The following is a 20,770-nucleotide window of genomic DNA, read 5'->3' on the forward strand; positions in this document are numbered from 1 at the left end:
ACATTGATTTAGCCATAAAGTAAGAGCTGAAAGAACCACGATTATGCATTTTTATTCTTTTCTCACCCACCAAACCTAAAGTTTGCATTCTTGTATCCTTTGGGCTTGAGACAATTGCAATTTTTACAGCTTTTGGTCCAACTGATCACAAAGCCAGTTAAAGGCAACTAAGATACATGGATTGAAAATAGATTTTTTTTTTCTTTTATTGAACAGATTAACAACAGGCCTTTGGTGAGATAACTTCCACTCTTTGTGGGGGTTTCCTTCCACAATTTTCTCAGAAACATCTGAAATATCAGTTTATAAAACTAACAAGAGTCAGAAATTGCATCAATCTTCTAAGCAAAATGAATTTTATTTTAATACTGACAACAATCCATCCTGTTTTCACTGGTTTCATCAAACACTTTATAGACAGTTACATCCTATCTCTGGATAGGATGTCTAATCAACTTTTATAAAATTTACATAACATTATTTTAATGAACTTATTAGTAATCAAATATTAACACACAAACAACATTAATATATAACTTTTGGCAGCATGTTGCAATACTTTTTTAAGAGGGATTTTATTTGTCTTGTCCTTTGCTACCATGTTTACACACCATGCAGCATAAAACATCAGTGCAGAACAATGAGTCTCCTCAGAGGCAAAACAACTCAGCACCAATATTGCACACATCATGTTAGATATTTTCAGGAACATATCATAGTTACTGCCCAATATTTCTTTTCTTATAGAACATCAAGCTTTTGATATGTTCTTATTACTGATTGTGTACAACCTAATGAAGTTGTGTAACTCATAAATGCAGTACAAAATAAATAAAGTACCAATAGGTTACATTATTAAATGAGCTACCCATCATTGTTTAGCACTTGCAGAATAGTAAGCAATCCTTAAGAATAAGGATTTCTTTGAAAATGTTGATCTTTTTTACATTTTAAGTTAATCCTAATCACATTTATTTTAGAAATCACATTTTATGATTGGTTGTCTGGCTTGCAACTTTAAGACTGATTATACACAAGTAACTTTCTCACTTCTTAATCTCAATATTTTGGACAGGGATATTATTAAATATGTAAAAGAAAAAAGACTTTCAGACCAATTGGAAACAGTACATTTTCTGGAAGATTTTCATACATCAGTAGATTAATATTAAAAAAAACCCTGATAGATTGTTTTTTGTCAGACTCACGATTCTCCAACTCTAATCCTCAAGAACCACTGACATGCTGCTTTAAATCCCTGTTTCTAAACATCTAAATAAAATGAATTGCTCAATACTAGGCCTATGCAAAGCTTAATCATAGGCTGAGGAGTTGAAGTCAGAGACTCCATTGTAGCTTGTGCAACCAGCTGAGTAACATGGCCATCACCATGTTGCTACACTTGTATTAGACCTTTTAAATTTGGCCTGTTAAAAGTTTTCCCTGAGAATCATTGTCATCAACTTGTTTTTACTGTCAACTTTGTTAGCTACAGTATCAAAACTCTCAACAGATTAATAGACAAATCAATAATGACTAACAAATGACACAATCCAACATCTTTGTCTGCATTTGACTGCTCCTTTTCTTAATGACCATATGAAACAAATTACTAACATCTAGTGAAATGGGATTATTGTATCACATATCCAATATCTTCTATTCACAAATGTATACAATCAAAGCTACAAAGTCATACCTGCACAGACTGTTTATACTCATTTCAATATACATTGTCCAATAAGCTCCTTTATGTGCCTTTAGGCAGTGTTAAGTCACTTTTAAATTGGTCAGTCCATCAGCACCAGGTTGGACATCCATTCCACCAATATGAAACATGAAGGCATCAAAAAACAAAGCACAGGAGCCTTAATCCAAGCACATCTAAACTCTCACTGGTTCAGATCAGTTATCCAAGGGTTAAAAGATGTCAAACTATTCACAGAAATAAATTAAAACACTTAAAACACAGATCTGCAGTGGCCAGTTTACCGTTGAACATTCAGTAACAAAAGATAACAGCATCAGCTGCTGAAGTAACACTAAAAAAAACACAACATGATAAACATAGACAAACAAAATGAATATTATGTTGATACTTTATCAATATGAAAATATTTGCAACATTATGGTCACACGTAATGATGCTATACAATTATGATTGATGGTTTTCCGTAGGAGAGGGAGTTTAAGGTAACGGTGTCCTTAAAATTGTGTTGCAGCTAAATTTTAAGTTTTATTAAGTCAATGAAAGTTCAGAATTTACCTACACTGTCCAAAAGAGGTCTTTCTAAAGTAAACACTGACTTTTCACAGTAGAAATCTGCTAATTTGAAAACAAAATGTATCCTTTAAAATTACAGGGAGAATTACAAAAGTTATCCTTGTATTGCAATTTTGTACACTAGAAAGTAGAATTACATTATTTTAAAACACTGACCGTTATGAGATTTCAAGGATATGATAACCTTGGTCTTACACAAACTAATTTAAAAAAATGTAAAGCATGATCTATTTAGCTTTAAAAAAAACACAAACGTAATATTGCTCCTTGAAAAATGTTACATTTTCAGAAGAACAACTGTGTTATTTATTTGGCCTTATTTGTCTTTGATGCATACACTTAAGCAATCATTTCAAATTATACTGCTAAATTAAAATTGGTTCACAAATAAATATCGTCCTTACTGAGCAAAATATTAAATGTTTCCATTATTCTGTTTTTAATAACATATATATCAGACTTAATTGCTGACAGACTCGGAATCACAGCATTACTCTATGCTGCAAACAGCTGGGAAAAACTCTTGTTGCTCCAGCATTTTTAGTTCATTCTAAGGTCTTTAAACTGTATGAAAGCCACAGCAGAAAGATTGTGCAATTTTTAAACCATAAGCCAACTATCTTAGAACATTGTAAAAAGCAAATCCATTTTATCTAAACTTTAAAATCCTACAATGGACAGAACTTTCTTTTTCCACAATTCTTCTTCTCTGAGTGTGCCAGTTGGATGTAGTGCATTCCATGACTTTTTATATATTGCCTTTTTGTTGTGTTTGAATTATTAACACAATCTGCATCTACATAACAGCCGTGAACACAGGCCACACATAAGGTTTAGTTCTTTAACTCTGTGTGGGCCGATTCTCCAGCGAGCTCCAGCCCTCAAACAGAAACACATTTCTCGGCTTAATGACTGCAGAGTCTCCAGCTTCACTGATAACAGCCCACTCTCTTTCAGCTTTATTAGGAAGCCAGTAAGTATGTTTAGGGAAAAGGGTTTTTGACAGTGTTAAGATCTGCAAGCTTTCATCTCACACTAGACTGCAAGTGAATTCAAAATCATAAACACTGCCAGACATCAAAACTATTATCCAGAGAGAAAGAAAAAAAAAATGTCCAAACCTCTGAATATGTTCCCAGAGAGCTGAAACCATATTTCCTGGCTTTTTCATATCCAAACTCTAGAATAATCTCAGTGTGGGCAGAGAAGCATAAGCACATGCTGCACACGTATGTGTCTCATTGTATATACTACATGTGCACACATGTCCCCTTCACTGTATATACTGTATATCTAATGCTTGGGCATGGTATGTGAATATGTCTGCATATATGGCCTGCAGCTGTGATGCAGATCACCTAATCCACTCTGATGAATAAGAAAGATAAATAAATCAGACTGTTCTTAGTTTGACATTTATGCCAAATACCTCTGAACAAAGCCTTGAGCTTTGGTAAGCCCAATTTGCCACCATTCAAAGCGACTTGACCTAAACTACCTGAAACAAATGCAAGAACACAGTGTCTTCTGGGGCTCAGTAAGTTATCCTCATTTTAGATGCTGGTGCTGCTGGAAAGACTTTTGAATACCCTGACTATAAATGAGCACAGAATAATAATGACAGTGAAATGATATTAGTCATGGACTGATGACAGGCCTAAACTCATGTCAGCCTGCAGACAAAGTTAGGACATAAAACATACATGACGAAATGGAACAAAAATGATTCACTTCTTTTCAAAAGTAAAAGTTTTATCTTCTTAGACAATGGATTTTGCATTTTGTCACAAGCTGATATGTGGGTTTTGTTGGACTTGAATTTGGTTGATTATTTTAAGTAGCCACAGCTTTTATACAAGCCAGATCCTTCTCCAGTGGTGGTTAGTGGAAGGTCTCAACAGGAAGAGTGTGTAAATCTTGTGGATCACCTCCTTGGATTTTTCGTTTTTCTGCTCGTCTTTAGAACCTGGTGCTCTCATGTTTCAACATGCGGATGTTGGTGAGTGTCCCGCTGCCTCTGTGGTGGTACCCGTAAGCCTGGTGCTGCTCCTCCAGTCACCGAGCAGTGCTGCACGATGACATGCTGCTGCTGGGACTAGAGCCGCTTGAGCCCCGGTCCTCAAACACGCTGATCTCCAGCTGGGGACACAATGAGCGTCAAGGATCACACAGACAAAGAAGAACACACAAGAGAGGAGCACGAAAAGGGATGTCCTAAAGCAATATCATTCTGCAATCCCCAATAACAGCTATGGATATTGCCATGTCAAAGCTTTCTGCACAATAGCAGTGGTGCTTTATCTGTGAGGTTCCTACTTTACCGAACAGAGAGAGAACCCTGCTAAACAAAATCACATGGGGGGGAGAATGTGGCAATTAATGAGGATGATGTCACTTATCAACTTTCTGCAACTGTTTATCAGTCTTACGTTGGGGACACACTGCATGTTTTATTTTATTTATTTATTTTTTTTTACCACTGTTACCCCTGATTCCCCAGTTGAGGAAAGTCTGAATCAGCCTGCATCTTGCTGAGGTTAATCATCAGGGAAAGTTGATACAAAAATCTGCCATTTGTGAGAGGAGGTGAAGACTGGAGTCTGCAAATGTGTGAGGGGAACAAACCGACCTAGATCGCAGTTGAACAAACATGTTTGAATTTTTTTTAGGCTGATCTGGATACAATCGGGTAGTGTAAACTGATCACCGATCCAGCTGGAAATGCGTGTTGCCTACAATCAGTGAACAGCATAAACCGGGTTTGTAGTTCAGCCATCCAAGGAAAGATTAAAGTAAAGCCAATGCTGCTCTGCAAGGAAAAGAGGCAGTTGAGGTTGTTCAGGCATGTGATCCAAATGAAAGCATGATGCTTCCCACTGTAAGGTCTATATTTCCTTTCTGCTCTGTGAAGATGTCTGGATCCCTAAGAATAAGCTTCAGTATGTTACTGTGGCATGGGAGGCCTGGGATTTCCTTATGAATAAGTAGAAGAACTGATGGGTAAATTAAACGTTACGGGATTCACTTACTGTAAAATGGTCTTCAGCATTTATTTGTAGTTTTAGGACAGCACCAGGTACATTGGTAAAACTTTGCTCTTTGACTCTTAGTCTCATTTTTCAGAAAGTCATTCTACGGCAAGCTAGTGTGATGATCTGTTGGACACATTTTTCTTTCTCCTGTTGCCTGTTCTGGGGTCAGTCAGGAAGACAATAAAAAATCCAGCAGTGCCATGAACCGCACAAAGACATTTAGAAAACTGTCACTATAGAACAGTAAAAGTGCTTGGCTCATTTGTAAAAATAAGACTTTCCATGACGTCTGCTTGCTCATTTTGTTAGCTCTTGGCTTTTAGTTAGTTTCTGCTTTCAGAATTTCCTTTTAGCAAACCTCTTCAAAGCTGCCATGTGTTAGATTTATTCCTGGAAACAAGGAGATGTCGAACAGGTACCATGGAGAACTAGAATTAAAGATTTATTCAAAATGTACAAATTATGCTTTTCTTATGTCCAGGCATCCATCTCTAGCAACTGTTTTGGTAACAGCCAGTCTCTCCAATTGCCAATCTATGATCTAGACCATTATACACTTCTGTTTATTGTTCTCAGAAAGTATAGCAGCAGCTGAATGAAGGATACAACCCTCATTCCTCTCTCTATGGGGTCTGTGAGCAGCAGACCTCTCGGAGCGTAGATCTTCTCATTCTGCTCCTGGATGTAGCCTGATATCTTCTTCAAGACCTGAAATAAAAGGTGGTTGAAGAGATTTTAGAGGAGGACTGACATACATCTGGTTTTAATCCAGATTTCATTAGAAACATCCAAAGTTTTTTGGATGCAAAAGCTAAACGCACAGTTTTACAGAAGATAATCTAACAGCTGCACTAACTGGGGGCTAATACCTGCAGATTACTTTTTAGAGGGTAATTTATGTAACATGTAATGGCCATGAATAGTCGAGAGATCAACCATGAGATTGGATTTAGCCATTGGAAGTACTGGAGTTAGTCCATTGAGCATTTCTACCTATGCAGTCTAGAGATAGGCGAAATGACCTGAAGGATTTTATCTAGCAGGTGCTTTTGTTCTGTAATTAGGGCCATTACCTTATAAGTACCCTGGTAATGGCCTCAACGCATCTCACAGTTGCACAATTGTTCCTTAGACTTCGACTTCGACTTCGACTGACTTTGTTGTCATTTTCAATGCACAGGGTGTATACAGAACGAAATTTCGTTGCATACGGCTCAGGACAATGTTTGAGGTTCCAATGTTGTGAGTAAAATAAAATACAGTATAAAATATGAATATAAATCTAAATATAAAATATAAAGTGCAGGACTGACAGTAAAATAGAAGTTATTTAGCTCTGTACATGTGCAAGGTATAAAGTGGAGACCAGTTTTTGAGTGCAGTCCAGTTAAGAGTTCAGCAGTCTGATGGCAAGTGGGAAAAAGCTGTTTCGGAACCAGGTGAACCTGCACCGGATGCTGCGGAACCTCTTTCCAGAGGGCAGCAGGGAGAACAGTCCATGGTGGGGGTGTGAGGGATCACTGATGATGTTTCGGCCTCAGGACACGCATCCTGCATCGATGGTTGACCTGACACTTCGCCCTTTTGCCTGAGCTGGGTGTTGAAGGTTGTTGTCGAAGCAGTTTCTCCTTGTGTGCCTTCTTCTCACTCACATGAGAGTTACTGAACTCTTTTGCAAGCTCAACCAGGAAGTCCACCCGTCTCTCCTGCACCCCAATGCATGCCTGATAAATGTTTCCATGTTTGCCAGGTTTGCTGACCAGCTGTCACATAGTGATGGAACCTTGGTCACCCCCCGCAAGATTATGACTGAAATAAATGCCATTAGTTCTTGTGAACTAAATAGGTGAAGCAGTCACCTATTTATCCTCCACAGCACAAAAGGCTGCATGCAAATTTGCATGTGCAAAGTCTCCCAGATTTCTTTTGCTTACACTTTGTGCATGATTTTTTTGAGGTGGATCAACACAATTAATTTGGTTAGTTTATTTCTAAACTGTCATTTTATACCCTCTTAGCTTTATTTCAAAGAGAAACATTACTAATTTCTTTTAGAAAAACCTTTGCATATTTTTTGAAACAGATTGTATGTTTTGCAAACTCTACGTACATTTGGGAAAATGACCTGGATAATGCAGCACAACATCATGGATCAGCTGCAAAAGGTCACATCTCTCCAAAAACACTTCATGTATGCTTCAAAACTAAACTGACTAGTTGTAGGTATCATAGATACCCACCCCCAACATGGACTATTCACACTCCTACCTTCTGGCCTGACGGTCAATGGCCACATTTACAATTGAAGAATGCTAATTTGAGCCATCAGAGTCGCCAGTTTGGACTCAGGGCCTTTTGGCCCTGTTTCAGTAAGTCTGGGGAGAAGTCGAAAACCTAGTACTCCTAGTTTAATCTCCTGCTATGTTTTGTCTCAAGAGGAAAATATGAAAATGGAAGAAATTTGTTCATCTTGTAGCAAATGCATATCCTTGAGTCTTTTATTCCAGAGAATTATAACACAAACTTAAAATAATCCTATTATAGTTTAAGTATATCAGTATTTTTTTAGCATATTCCTAACCACTCATGCTAAGCATGACTGTAAATTGAATTGCTAAAACTGAGGAGCTCCTTTCTCTTTCTGAAAATTTCCATCTTGAAGCCATGACTCCAAATGGAACAGATGACTCTCTCAGGCCAAATGTTATGCCTTGGCTAACCATCAGGGCAAACTTTCTAAAAAGTAAAGTGGCTAGTTTATTTACATTGTATTGGCAATGAACCCACCCATTAGTTTTGCAGCAACTGTGCAATAACCACAAAGCAGTGGGGAGGAAACTGTGCACTTCAGGCTATGCCTCGACATACAAATTTAAACTAGCATGTCTGTACACAAAAAAACAGTTGCGGATAACCTTTGTAGTCTATGTTTGTTGCTGATAGGTTGCTCCAAAGAATTGAACAGTCATGCTAAATTAACAGATATAAACTAAAGGCTTGATTAGAACAGCTCCTCAGAAGTACATCAGACATGCCTGGGTGGGTACCAGCAATGCAGACATGCCATGCAACTCTAAAATACAGTCTAATTATGTCACTCAGATGCACTTCATTCAGCTCAGCCTTGCGTTTATTAGGGTCACTGCTATAAGAATAATAAAGTCAGCAAATCTTTTTTAGAATACCACTTTTCTAAACATTCAGCTGTTTACAGGCTTTAATAAGCAGATCTGGGACTCCACTTGACTTGAAAATGTGATCAGTGCTGTCTTTTGATATGGGGAACATGGGTCATTGTTGAGTTCGGATTTAAAAGACAAACACAAACACAACATAGAAAACACAATTATGTCATCTTGTCATGCACAATCAATGGGAAATGACTTTTAGTGCTACTGACAAGTAATCCACTTTGTGCACGGGTGCACTGCATTTTATCCTGCCTTACAATCTGAAAATATTTTTCCACCTTTTGATTGGGTTGGAGACATCATACTTAAAAATCAGCTACTTTTCTGGCATGAGCTCAAAGCCGTGGCAGGTTGCTTTCTCTCTGGTTGTCATCGCCCTAATCTTTTGTCCACTCTACAAAATCTCATCGAGATTGAAATCAGGATTCTAGCTGTGCTGATCCAAAATGTTGATTTTACTTCCAGTTAGAAGAAACATGTTGGTAAAATAAAGATTACTTTAAACCTTAAAAGAAGAGAAGTTTAAATGGTGAATGGTAAATGACTTTGTACTTGTATAGCTGCAGTCATTCACTCATTCACACACACACACTCAAACACATTATGGATTTAACTAAATAGTGGAAACTAAACAAGATCATATTATAAACTGGAAAAAACAATGGCATAAAATATTTACGTCATAAAATCAACTGCACTGAATATCTTAAAAGGTAGTAGTCTGCAAATAAATAAATAATGGCAAAAACTGTTTAAATGTGTTCAAGGGAAAAAGCCAATCATACATCCAGTAAACCCTGGGAAAAACTCAACCCTCTCTACATTCAAAATTTGACATTCAAGTATCCTTATTCTAACTGTGTCACTGCTATGCTGGCATGATTGTGTCAGCTGCTCTGGGAAGACTGTACACACACTATACAGAAGTAGTCCTCCTCTTTTAAGTTGCATGTAGAAACTTCTTTGTGTTTTTCGTACAAATTCTGAACTTGTATCGTGGTAAATCTACTGCTGCATTTTGAGCCATGTTCTTGTCAGCAAAGAAGAAAAGAAATAGGAGATGTACTGTACAATGAAGAGTCTGTGTGAGGGAGTTTTTGATGCTTGTTCCGACACGCAGGGAACAATCAGTGCCTTCTGAAAGTCTGCTAAGAAGATTGGAAAACCACGGTTGTGTGGCACACGTGAATATGCACACTCAGCTTCAACCTGGGTGGGTATATTTTATCGTCGTCAGTCATAGAGGTATTCATAAAGTTTAAACAGGTAAATAAACAACTCTCATGTGGAGCCGATAACATCTGAGCCTCTCAATGGAGCGGTTCCACCTGACAGGAAGATGAAAGGTGAGTCAGACCAGGCCATTTCTGCATGGCTTCAACGTAGCAATAAACCTGCTTTGTGGGCCTTGGTCAATCTCCCAGTACCATTGCTTTATCAAACATTGCTTTGATAAAGCAATGTTTACAAAATGCAACAAGATGAGGGAGATGAATGTTGTGTGGGACAGAGATCAGAACAGAAAGACATGCTGGAACTTCACGCCACTCCAATCTCATCTGACGCATTGGCAAGTTCACAGAAAACGACAAAGAGGATTAATCAAGCTCACTGTGCTTGTGTGTGCGATTGCAGTATGCATGCGTGTGTGCTCTTGTTCCATCTCAGCGACTAACAAGCAGCAATACAGTCATGAACAGGTTGAGCCACCTGTCCTTTCTGAAGACGGACGTTTTGCCTGTGCTAAGTAAAACTGTCTTACAGATGGCGTGCCGTGCTTTACCCGGTGCCACTCATGTGTGGCCTTCAGAACAGGATGTAAGAAGTAGTGGAAGGCTTTAAAGAGCTGATTTTATCTCCTGGATTCTGCCTGTTTCCCACTGGAGTGAGATTTAAAAACTACTGGGTTTTAGGAAGCTGCCAAAACCAAACCAAATGCCTTTCTGTCTGTTTTTAAACATTAACTTGTAAACTGCTAAACCAACCAGCATTTTCATATGACTTATGAGTTTAATACTAAACAAATACAATTACGTGCTGATTCTGAAAGTTTTAGCTTTAACCTTTTAAAATTAAGCATGGTACAACAGACTGTTGATTACTATCACCTTAACAATTAGATGACAGTGGGTCAGAACTTAGATATGTTTATATTACTCTACCACAATTCTCAATTTTTTTAAACATCTACATCATTAACTTAGTGTTGTTGAAAGCCTCTTCCCATTTTTCACAACCGCTTGAAGCTACCAGGGTACAGACACAGGGCCTCTGTTGGTGTCCAATACTTAATAAATGTAAAGGTCTGGCACCATTTCTGAAAACATTGCATTTTAACAAAATGATTGATTTCAGTCTCTTGCCGTGCATGTAGGTTTTAAGATTTTAAGATTGCTAATAATACACACTTTACAGATAAGAAAGAAGTTTAAATCTTTTGTCTTTTCACAGGAATATCTCAAGTCATCAGGTGAGGACATTTTAGACTTCTTACCTTCTCATAGCGTGTTTCCATGCAGAGGAAGACGATGTATGCTGTTGCACAAGCCAGGCATCCTTCCAGGTATGACTGGCCGCCAACTTTCTCAGCCTCCACATAATAAGAGTTCAGGGTCTTTACTGTCTGCTCAAGCAGAGCTCTCTCTATCTAATAAACACAAACAAGGATAGAAAGTAATGAGTGGTATAGATATGGCAGACTGGGAACACAAGTATATTTAGCTCTCCCACAACAACATAAACAAGCTGTGCACCTATTGAGAAACATGTTAAACATGCCTGCTGCATTTTACTCAAGCCAAAATGTAATTTTTTTGATAAGAATTATCACACTCTTAAAGCTTGTATAATCTGAAGTGAAAAAGCCTGGGCAGAAAAGCAGATTAGTTCAATAGGCATATTTGCTTATTACACTAAAAGGACTTAATTTTAAGCTGCAACATGTTGCAGTTGTTTCACAATGCTTTGTTGTAGTTCTCACCCTGTTGTCGAGCTCTGTGGGGAACTTGGTCTGGAATCGGCACACAGTTCCTTCGCTGTAGTCTCGTTGTATGAACACCTTTGTTACCAGCGATGCAGTGTGCTGCATCTCCTGGAGGTTATGAAACTTAGAAGACACACAGCAGTGGGGGAGGAAAAGGATGAGTCCAATCAAATTCGCAAACAGTTCTAGTTAAATAGCTCATCATAGACATGAATGTCATAATAGTTTAGGGGTTTTTACTGATACATTCTTAACTGTTCGTTTTCCAGCATGGGGTGATTAAAGAAACACATACAACCTAAGTGATTCTTAAAAACAAAAACTGAGTAAACATATCTGAGTTTATTTTGAATTGTTTCCAACTCATCAATGGGTAAAACTTAAGACATGCAGACTCAAATACACTCCAACTAATATTTGTGGGAATGTTAGTGGTGGCAGCTTGAATCCTGACTGCATTCTTTTCAGTCACCAGGCATATTCTAGAGGGACATGAGACCATTGTACTTAGCATAATTGCTATACTTCATTTAAATAAACTTTGTTTCTTGGTTTTATGCATAGTCAACAAATTCCATAGTGTTAAAGACATTGAGGAGGCCATTCAGGAATCTTAATGTGCTTGTGTTTAACTGCTTTTGATGTGTTTAGTATTATCATTCAGCTGGAACAACCAATAGAGTCCAAGATTACACACTGCGACCCAAACTGTCACTCTCAGATGAAAGGAATTTGGTTAAAATGTTCAGGAACAACCCAAAAACACAAAAAAGGATATATAAATATATATAATTTGAAAAAGAAAAATTCACTTTTTTCTATTTTGGTCGTTCATCTGTATTTTCTGGCAAGTCACTTCTACAGAGATTTTTATTATAAATGCCAATAAAGTGATGTGAAATCATCTTGGCAGCTTTTAATTAACTAATGGTAATGGCCCAAATGCGAGAATCTCATGTTTTAACAGCAGTGTAGGCTTGCAATGGCACACTGACTATTCCTTGAGCTACGACAGACGCAGTTTCAATTACAGCACCCAGATATACTGTTCTTTGCAGCACTTTGCTAGTAACTGCTATGTTTTACATCAAAACAGGCACAGTAAACTTGTCTCATGCTGATCTAAATTACTTCTCCCAAGAGGTTGGCAATTAGTAATACAGAAAAAGTATGCAAGCAGAGTTGAGGAAAAAGGAAGGAGACAGAGAGAATCAAAAAGAAAGTATTAAAAAGATACAGCAACCCATATGAGGTTGTCCTTCAGGTTTTATATATAATATTCTCCAGGAATGCAAAACATTTGTGCATTTGCCGGAATTAACTAGCCAACTTTTAATCCATGCTCCTTTTGCAGAGCTTTGGTGGCCACAGCAGTCTGTTATTATTGGAAGGTAGTGAGACCATGTAAGCAGACACAGCACAGAGCCAGTCTTTCATCTCTTTACAGAAAAGGCCAACATCAATCTCAACCAGGAATAGAGTCTAAGCTTCTATTTTCATCCACTAACAGCCACAATCATCTCACACCCAGAGCTTTTAATATCTGTTTCTTTGCTTTCTCTGCCACTCTAACATAGTGTCTATCTTTGGGCCATGATGATACATCAGTCATTCTATTAATAGATGTAATCATGAAGACACGCCACAGCTTTGTTTATTCAAATCAGCATCAGCTGGCCCAACGTCAACCTCATTATGTTTACATAGGTTCTTTGTTTTGCAGTGCCAGAATGGGAAATAATGTACTGTTAAAATATAAATCACCAAAACATCAAAGGATGGCTAGAACTGATTTAATAGTTACTAAACACTAACGAGGAAAAAATACGTAATAGGGAGTATTAAGTCTTTCCAAAAATGCCCGAAAATAGGAATTTAATATTTAGATCAGGGGTCCTGAAAGCCACGCCCCAAAGGTCAGTGTCCTGACAGTTTTAGATGTGCCCCTGGTCCAACATACCTGAAGTAAATGAAGAAATTACCTCCTCAGTATGCGGTCATGTTCTCTAGAGTCCAAGTGACCTGATTATTCAAGGCCTGGGTTTCAAGATCCCTGGTTTAGACATTTAAAAGGCACTGGCACAGCCAAACGAATTGGAATACCACTAAAAATTTACTTATTTCAGCAAGTCAATTAAAAATGTGAAATTCATAAATTCACTACACAAATAACATCACATATTTATATTTGATTGCTCTTTATTTTGACAATTATGACATACAGCTAATAAATACCTGTTTCAATTTCTCTGAAAATGAAGATATTGCATAACAAAAAATTATCAAAACTATTTTATAAACAAAGTTGTCTCCTGACTAAAAGCTATATATTTTTTGTGTGTTTTCCATTTTCATTTCAGTTGTTGAAATAAATATCCTTCTATTAGGGTTTAAATTTTCAAAAACATAAGAGTAGAGACTGGGAACAGAAGAACGCTACCACAAGAAATACCTCAAGAAATAAAATTTCATCATTAGGTTTTCAAAAAACCCAGGTGTAGAGATAGTTTTGTACACATGCAAGTGTTTTTTAATAAAGAAAACAAACCAAAGGGAACTAAACTAACAAAGGCAAGTAGATGGCCAGAGTCACGGGGGAAACAATTGTGGCTAACAGAAGAATGCTGGAGTGAAAAAGAATGAGGAGCTTAAAAAACCTGGGGCATCGTTGCCCAGCCTGAGGGTCTTTTTGCATGGAGGTTGAAGTGACAAGGTGACCCACCAATCAATTCACTGAAGGGAATTGTGAAAGAAGTCCACTTCAACATAAGTGACCTTCATGCCATGCATTCAATTGTGCAACTCTTAAAAGTTTCTACAAATGTCTTCCCATTTGCCACAGAAATTAGAATCATTTCCTTTCCTTTGGCATTACGTAAGAAAGTTACATAATTAACGTCAAATAAAAATAAAAAATGAATTCACGTAAAATGTGTTGACATTTTGTAGAAGTACAGGGTAAGCCATTAAAATTGCATTTTACAAAAGGACAAAACTGTCATCAGAAAAAACTCTTGGGGAAGCTTAAAAAAATGACACATGCAAAAAGAAAAGATTTAGCCTCTGGCAGAGAACTGATCAAAATGAAGAGGTAACAATTTCTTTGTCGCTTTTTTCCACTCTAATGACGTCTCCTCCTTATTCTTGCATTCTAGCTTTGTGTAGTTCTCACTAACATCACATGTTCCCTAGTTTAGTCATTTTGATTCAATGAGCACACAGCTGCAATATGGGTGAGTGGTGCCAGTAGGCACACGACACACATACTCAAACAATAAGGGTATGCAGAGTAAATGCATTCGACATTAGACATTTCATTTTTATCTCTCACAGCATTTTTTTCACAACAAGTGCTCTTTTTTCATCCTTTCTTAACTCTGTAAGTGGCCTCCTGTTCACCCCAGGGTCTATGAACTTCTGAAAAAGATTGAAATGATAGATTAACAACTGTGAGACCAAAGCCAGAGGAAGAAATCTCTTTTTTGTTTATTTTGGAAAAGGTGGAATATTGTTTTAGCCAGGCTCTTTCTGCCAGTCTACTCTTATTTCCAAACAGTCCAGGTCCCAAGCCAAAGCGAAGCTACAGACTGGGATCAGGATCTGGATGTAATGATATTAGGCGATACATATGTAGACACAGAGTGAGCCCGCAGATATTCAATAACCTTATCCAATGATTGTTGACTTTTCATGCAACAAACATAATGGAAGGATTGTAAACATGCACAGGAAGCAGTGCTCATCTCAAGAGTTTGGTATTTATGGTTTTAAACTGCATCAGTCAAATCAAATTATTTATATTCTGGATTAATGAAAGATCATGGACTAAAAAATGTGTTTGCGTGCATGCACATGTGTTTCTAAGAAAATTATGGGATTTGCAACAGAACACCAGACAATAAAATAGCTAAAACCTAAGAAAAAAACAGTTCCTTGGTTTCTTCTCAACTTTAGCTTTATTTTTAGTGTGCTTAATTTACTATTTTCACTGATCAATAAATTGGGGGCAATTCTGGTATACATACATCTCCCATACCCACATGTACCGGACATGCTTGCATAAATTAACCCACAGGCACATCAGTGCCTGGATGAGTGTGCTCTTCCTACCATACAAAGTAATAGCTGCATCCTCTTGTGAGATCATCACCATGATAACTCAGCCAGCAATGTCTTCAGCATTATGGTGACATTACCAAGGGCACAGAGAGGGGAGGAAGATGTGCTGCTGGCCCAAGAGCTACCAGACATTACTGGATCTAAAAATAAATCCGCAACTCCTGAATGAGGCAACTAGTTGTACTATTAGTCACAGCATGAACGAGGACATTGTTGTTCATCTTGAATTAGATTTGCAAGTCATACAAAACTACAATGAAAGAAGATTCGTCCAAAAAGTGTTCAGGGTAGAAATCTGTTTTGCTAGGCTCTGAACTGTGTCAAAAGGATACACGTTAGCTAAAAATATTTATTAAGTCTTGTAAAGATGAGTAAAACCATGATGTAGATGAAGGTAAGACAAGGATTTGTATGTCCCTGATGCTGAATATCATCATATTAGTCATTTTCATAAACAGTGCAATCACATTCTGAATCAACAGTCTCCATAAATAACTACTCAATAAATATTTGCATCTGAGTTGTAGTAAAAAAAAAAAGAAAGAAAGAAACGTAAAATGCGAGCAAATTCCAAAATGTTACCAGATATTAACGAGGGAATATAAATAAAAGAACAAGAACAACTAAATAAATAAACGACCCTCTCCTGTGTTCCAGAATCAGTCGAATATTCAATCAGGTGTTCAGCACATTCGGGACACACATGCATCTCAGTCAGTTTGCAGCAACGCATCCCCCCAACCTGCACTTACCGGGATAAAAATAAGAATGGGTAGCAATGGAGTCTTTGAGGGAATACTAACAGAAGCAGCAGGAAATCCCTTACCTCTGTTGCCATGCTGCAGTGAGAGGGTGCGGGGTCTGTCCCGTGCTGGACGCCGTTTGCTCGTGTTGTGCGGGACAACGCTGCTGCCGTTGTTGCAGCTGCTGTGGAGCCCGGGCGCGCGAGCTGCCGTGCACGTGTTGGTGGATGTCAGCGAGACTGCGGGATGCGGGATGCGGTTCTGGCGGTACATGGAAGCCACTTGCACAATAATCTTCTTTAGGACTTCTTTAGTAACAAGGAGCTCTCTCTGCATAATGTATGTCAGCGGTATATATATGTTAATGCATGGATTCTCTTGTGGACTACCTTGTGATTAATTAAAACAATTTAAAGGTATCCACAATTACTTTTAACCAAGGATTTTATTTGAGAAACATTTATTTTAGATGCAAAAACAATACAGTAATAATACTGCAGACTGTTGGGTTATTATCTATTTTAATAAAACATGGTCACATCAATGCCGCATGTTGTTTAAGCTGCAATGCATTCTGGGTAAATGATCTATGCTTGGTTCGATTATGCAAGCCAAAACAGCAATGCATAATGTTGTTAAGCCCTTTCTATTTGAACCAGAGCGTACTGAAATTGATGGGAATGTAGAAATCAGTAGGAGTAAATGGAGGAAGAGGATAGAGTTGGAAGAAGAAGCTGATGTTCACTGCTGCCACCTTCAGCTTCATAAATGAAACAATGAATGACACGTACTTCTGGTTGGACTGTGTGATCCGATAAGTAGTTCTGTAGGAAACTCAGTGTCCATTTCAGTCTTCAGTGTGGTAACAGCTGTTTAGGTTCTGGTCTTTGGTTCAGTATCAGGTATGTATCGGCGGCTGTAGAAATAGCTCCACTATCATTTAAAAGAGCTTCTAGAGCTGCTTGTCTCTAATGTTTCTCCCAGCATCTTTCGTTTGCTAGCCGGCAGCTAGGTTTTGGCATTTTGTGGATTGAAAACTGCTGGCACAGTATTTGCTTTTAGCTGGAGAGGGTAACAACCACCTCTCAGATCCTTCATCGGTTTTGCTTGTATAGGCGACTCAAAATCTTCTAGAAAAAATGTTTAAGGCAAAAAATATCCGTCCTTCGGAAGTTGTGTTCAGCTCTTTCCTGCTAAGCTCTTTTTTTCATGTGGGAAGTGATCCAGAATCACCTCAGTATTTTTATTTTTTTAAATTACACCCAATAGTGACGCAGTGTCCCATTGTCTAAATTTACACCAGTCAAACGCAATACGAAAAACATCAACCCATGTAAAGTTAGCCTTGCTGTGTTTTCTCGGTAGATTCCAGTACAAAACAAACCCAACCATGTCATCAGCCCAGCATACATTGTGCAGGTGAAACAATGGCAACCTTCATGGATAAAAAATATTAAGTATTTATAAGTATTTTAACAATAACTTGTTGCATTTTACAGTTTTGAGAACCAAAGTCAAAAAGACTGATTAGACTCCCATGCAATGGCAGCCATTTAAACAGGTTTTTTTATGTTTAAATGGTTGACATGAGTAAATCTTTGTCATTACAGACATGTCTACATTCTATTGTGTTGAGTATGAGATTGATCAAAAAAATAGTATGACATTGATTAGTATTAAGTCATTGCTCACACAGCTGTGTATGTTACCTCATAAAGTGCCACAAATATATTTTAAAAGGCTTCTCTGAAAATGATGTTACAGATGCAAAAGTATCAGAAGGACAGAAAGGTAATTATCCACATAGAAACACCTCTACCAGCTGTAATTCCTACTCCAAGAAATAGCCTTGTAATGCAACTTTAAAAAATGATCACAAAAGGAGCTTCCGTGTTCTATAATGGCACTTTTCCCATTCTACGTATTTAAAAAATACATACTGACATAAATCCTGGGAGGTATCTAAAATATAGTGAAAAGATACATGATTAATGGAAACAAAGGTATAAAATGTTTTGAATAAAACTATCTTCAAAGTATAACTGCTGACCATCATATTTTGTTTACAAGTTCACAATTGTTTAAAATTAATTTATGATATGCCAACTTCAGGTCTTTTCTCAGTTAATCTGGTGCTAATTCTCCAAAGTTAGAATAAATAAGCTTTCTGGTGAACACATTTACAGTAACGCAGTATCAAACTCTAACAAACAGAAACAAAATCCAGAAATAAATGAACAGAGCTTTGACAAAATGAGCAAGCATTAGTCAGAGCTGATATTATTTGCCAGCATCCTGCTGCTTGCTCCAGATTGCTTGAAAAGATGCAGTTCTAATCGCACTACCACAGATTCCTTTGGGATGTGTGTGTACGTGTATGTGTGTGTTTACATTCACATGTTTTTCTTTGTATGTGAATGTCTGGGATTACAATCTGTTCTGTTATCTTCTGCTCAACAGTTTCAGTCGCATGCCAATATCAGGTTGACATTTTCTATGTTATACACAGCATGGAAATTGCAGATTATTATTCATTTCTGCCTGTCGAAACACACTGTGAATATGTTGGCACATATTTATTCAGTGCCTGTGGTTGTCCTGCTTTAATGAGCAGCTTTGTAAGGACATTACAGTTTCAAAAATCCTCAATTTGACTTGTGTTTCCTGTTTCCTGCTCAAAGATGACCTCAGATGGATGAGGTGATTTGATATTTTGTTTACATTCTGTAAGCTCCGTTCGAAACAACCCAATGCGTTACTTGGTTTCTGCAGGTCTGAGATGAACACGTGCATAAGGGCTTTGACAGCAGAGAAAATGTCCCAGTCTGCTGGGACACTCAGCTTCCCACTGAGCTAGTGGAACTTTCATACATGTTTGTGTAGTTTGTTTCCATCACTCCTTGCCTGCCTTCACACAGGTCATGTTGCTATGTAAAACTCCAGCATTTCTCAGAATTAATGTGACAATTGCCACCTTTTATTCCATTTATGCTCAGCGAGCTATTACTACATCAGAATATTAATACAAACATTATGTGTTTAAAAGTGGTCACCATGGCATATCAAAGAAGGAAACTACACACAGTCGGCAATCTATCCCTTAATGGAAGGTAATTAACGTTCCAACAAATTTTTTTGTAGCTTTTAAAGGAAAGTGATAAAATTGCTGACATTTATGTTCAGAAGAAGAAAGCTGAATCACATCAATGCGTTGATTTGTTCTGTCCATCTACACGACAGTTGATTGGGTTTGTGGTCAAATGGTGATATTGTAATGTGTATCATCATATTTATGGTAACTATTTTATTTAATGGTATAAACTGAACATTGTTTGATTATATAAACATTAAATAAGAGGGGCCCCATGATTGAACCTTGGGGTACTGCATTAGTATTCAATGGTCAACCGAATTGCATGTTGACCTTGATATTATTTATTCCCAAAGCTCTTGAACAGAATGATTTGGGGATTTTTTCCTCGCTGCTTAGACCACAGTCTTTTGACACATCTTATTAGGAGAGCTAATAATCACAGAGTCCAAGAATGAAACAAATTGATTCCACAAAAGTAAAAGCAACAAGTAATGCGCCCACAGAGCATACAGAACTAATTATTGTCCCCGCATTTAGTTGTATCATTTGTTGAGTTTTTGTGCAGTGGTATGACAGAACAGCAGCTGCGGTGGCCAGTTTTTAATTATTTGGGTGTTTATACTTGTTTACAAAACAGTCAGAAATGTATAATCTGCTGCATCCAAAGTGGGATGGGAAAGGTCTTTGGGTCTTGGTTTGGAGACCCAAATGGTTTGGAGACAAATTCCAGCTAATGTAAGCAAGCCCAAAGAAAAATGCTGGGTTATTACATTTTAACTCCAATATGCATTCCTTTTCATACTAGAATACAAATGAAACAAAATGCTTTGGTATTACATCTCATTCTGGTCTTTCTGTGTGTCTAAATCTGCCATTCAGCAGAAAAATAATAACTTTGCCACAGCCTTAAATTATCATAATGACCCACAGCACTATTCACACACACACACACACGCCCGCCCACACAGTGCAGCGCACATATATCACACACACACATATTGACTTTTTTCACTGTACAATTTCATGAACTATTTATTTCAGCAAAACATTCACGGTTTCTGACCTGCTCAAAAACTGACAGCTTCTGTTGGAAACTTTTTCTGTGAAATGTTGAATATGGTGATATCGACCAAGCCATGGAAAGCAAAGGAAATGTGCTAAAGAAAACACTCTTACTGCAGTTTCTTTCCCTTAACTCGCCATGTTTGAGTAGAATTAAGTATTTTGACAAGTTTGCTTTTGGCCCATGAAGTTTGAAATTGTTTATCAAATTTCCACCTGTTCCAGCTTGTCCCAGCAGCCTAAAAAAAATAACTGTATAGTG

General features: G+C 37.6%; 1 protein-coding gene across 1 annotated transcript; it reads right to left on the reverse strand.

Moving 5' to 3' along the window:
• Positions 1–269: 269 nt before the first annotated feature.
• Positions 270–16,653, reverse strand: LOC102222092 (golgin subfamily A member 7B). Its single transcript, XM_023328043.1, has 5 exons — positions 16,436–16,653; positions 11,488–11,613; positions 11,002–11,154; positions 5,923–6,024; positions 270–4,423 (listed from the first exon to the last, which is right to left on the reverse strand). The coding sequence occupies exons 1-5, from the start codon at positions 16,445–16,447 to the stop codon at positions 4,340–4,342; spliced, it is 477 nt and encodes a 158-aa protein (XP_023183811.1). The 5' UTR covers positions 16,448–16,653; the 3' UTR covers positions 270–4,339.
• Between the last annotated feature and the right edge of the window lie 4,117 nt (positions 16,654–20,770).

This window comes from Xiphophorus maculatus, chromosome 22, assembly GCF_002775205.1.
Source record: "Xiphophorus maculatus strain JP 163 A chromosome 22, X_maculatus-5.0-male, whole genome shotgun sequence".
Lineage (NCBI taxonomy): Eukaryota > Metazoa > Chordata > Actinopteri > Cyprinodontiformes > Poeciliidae > Xiphophorus > Xiphophorus maculatus.

Coding starts and splice junctions, on each gene's coding strand:
- LOC102222092 (XM_023328043.1), bottom strand. Junction 11,155..11,487: donor CCACAGAGCTCGACAACAGG/GTGAGAACTACA, acceptor TGTGTTTATTAG/ATAGAGAGAGCTCTGCTTGA. Junction 4,424..5,922: donor TAGAGAGAGGAATGAGGGTT/GTATCCTTCATT, acceptor TTGTGTCCCCAG/CTGGAGATCAGCGTGTTTGA.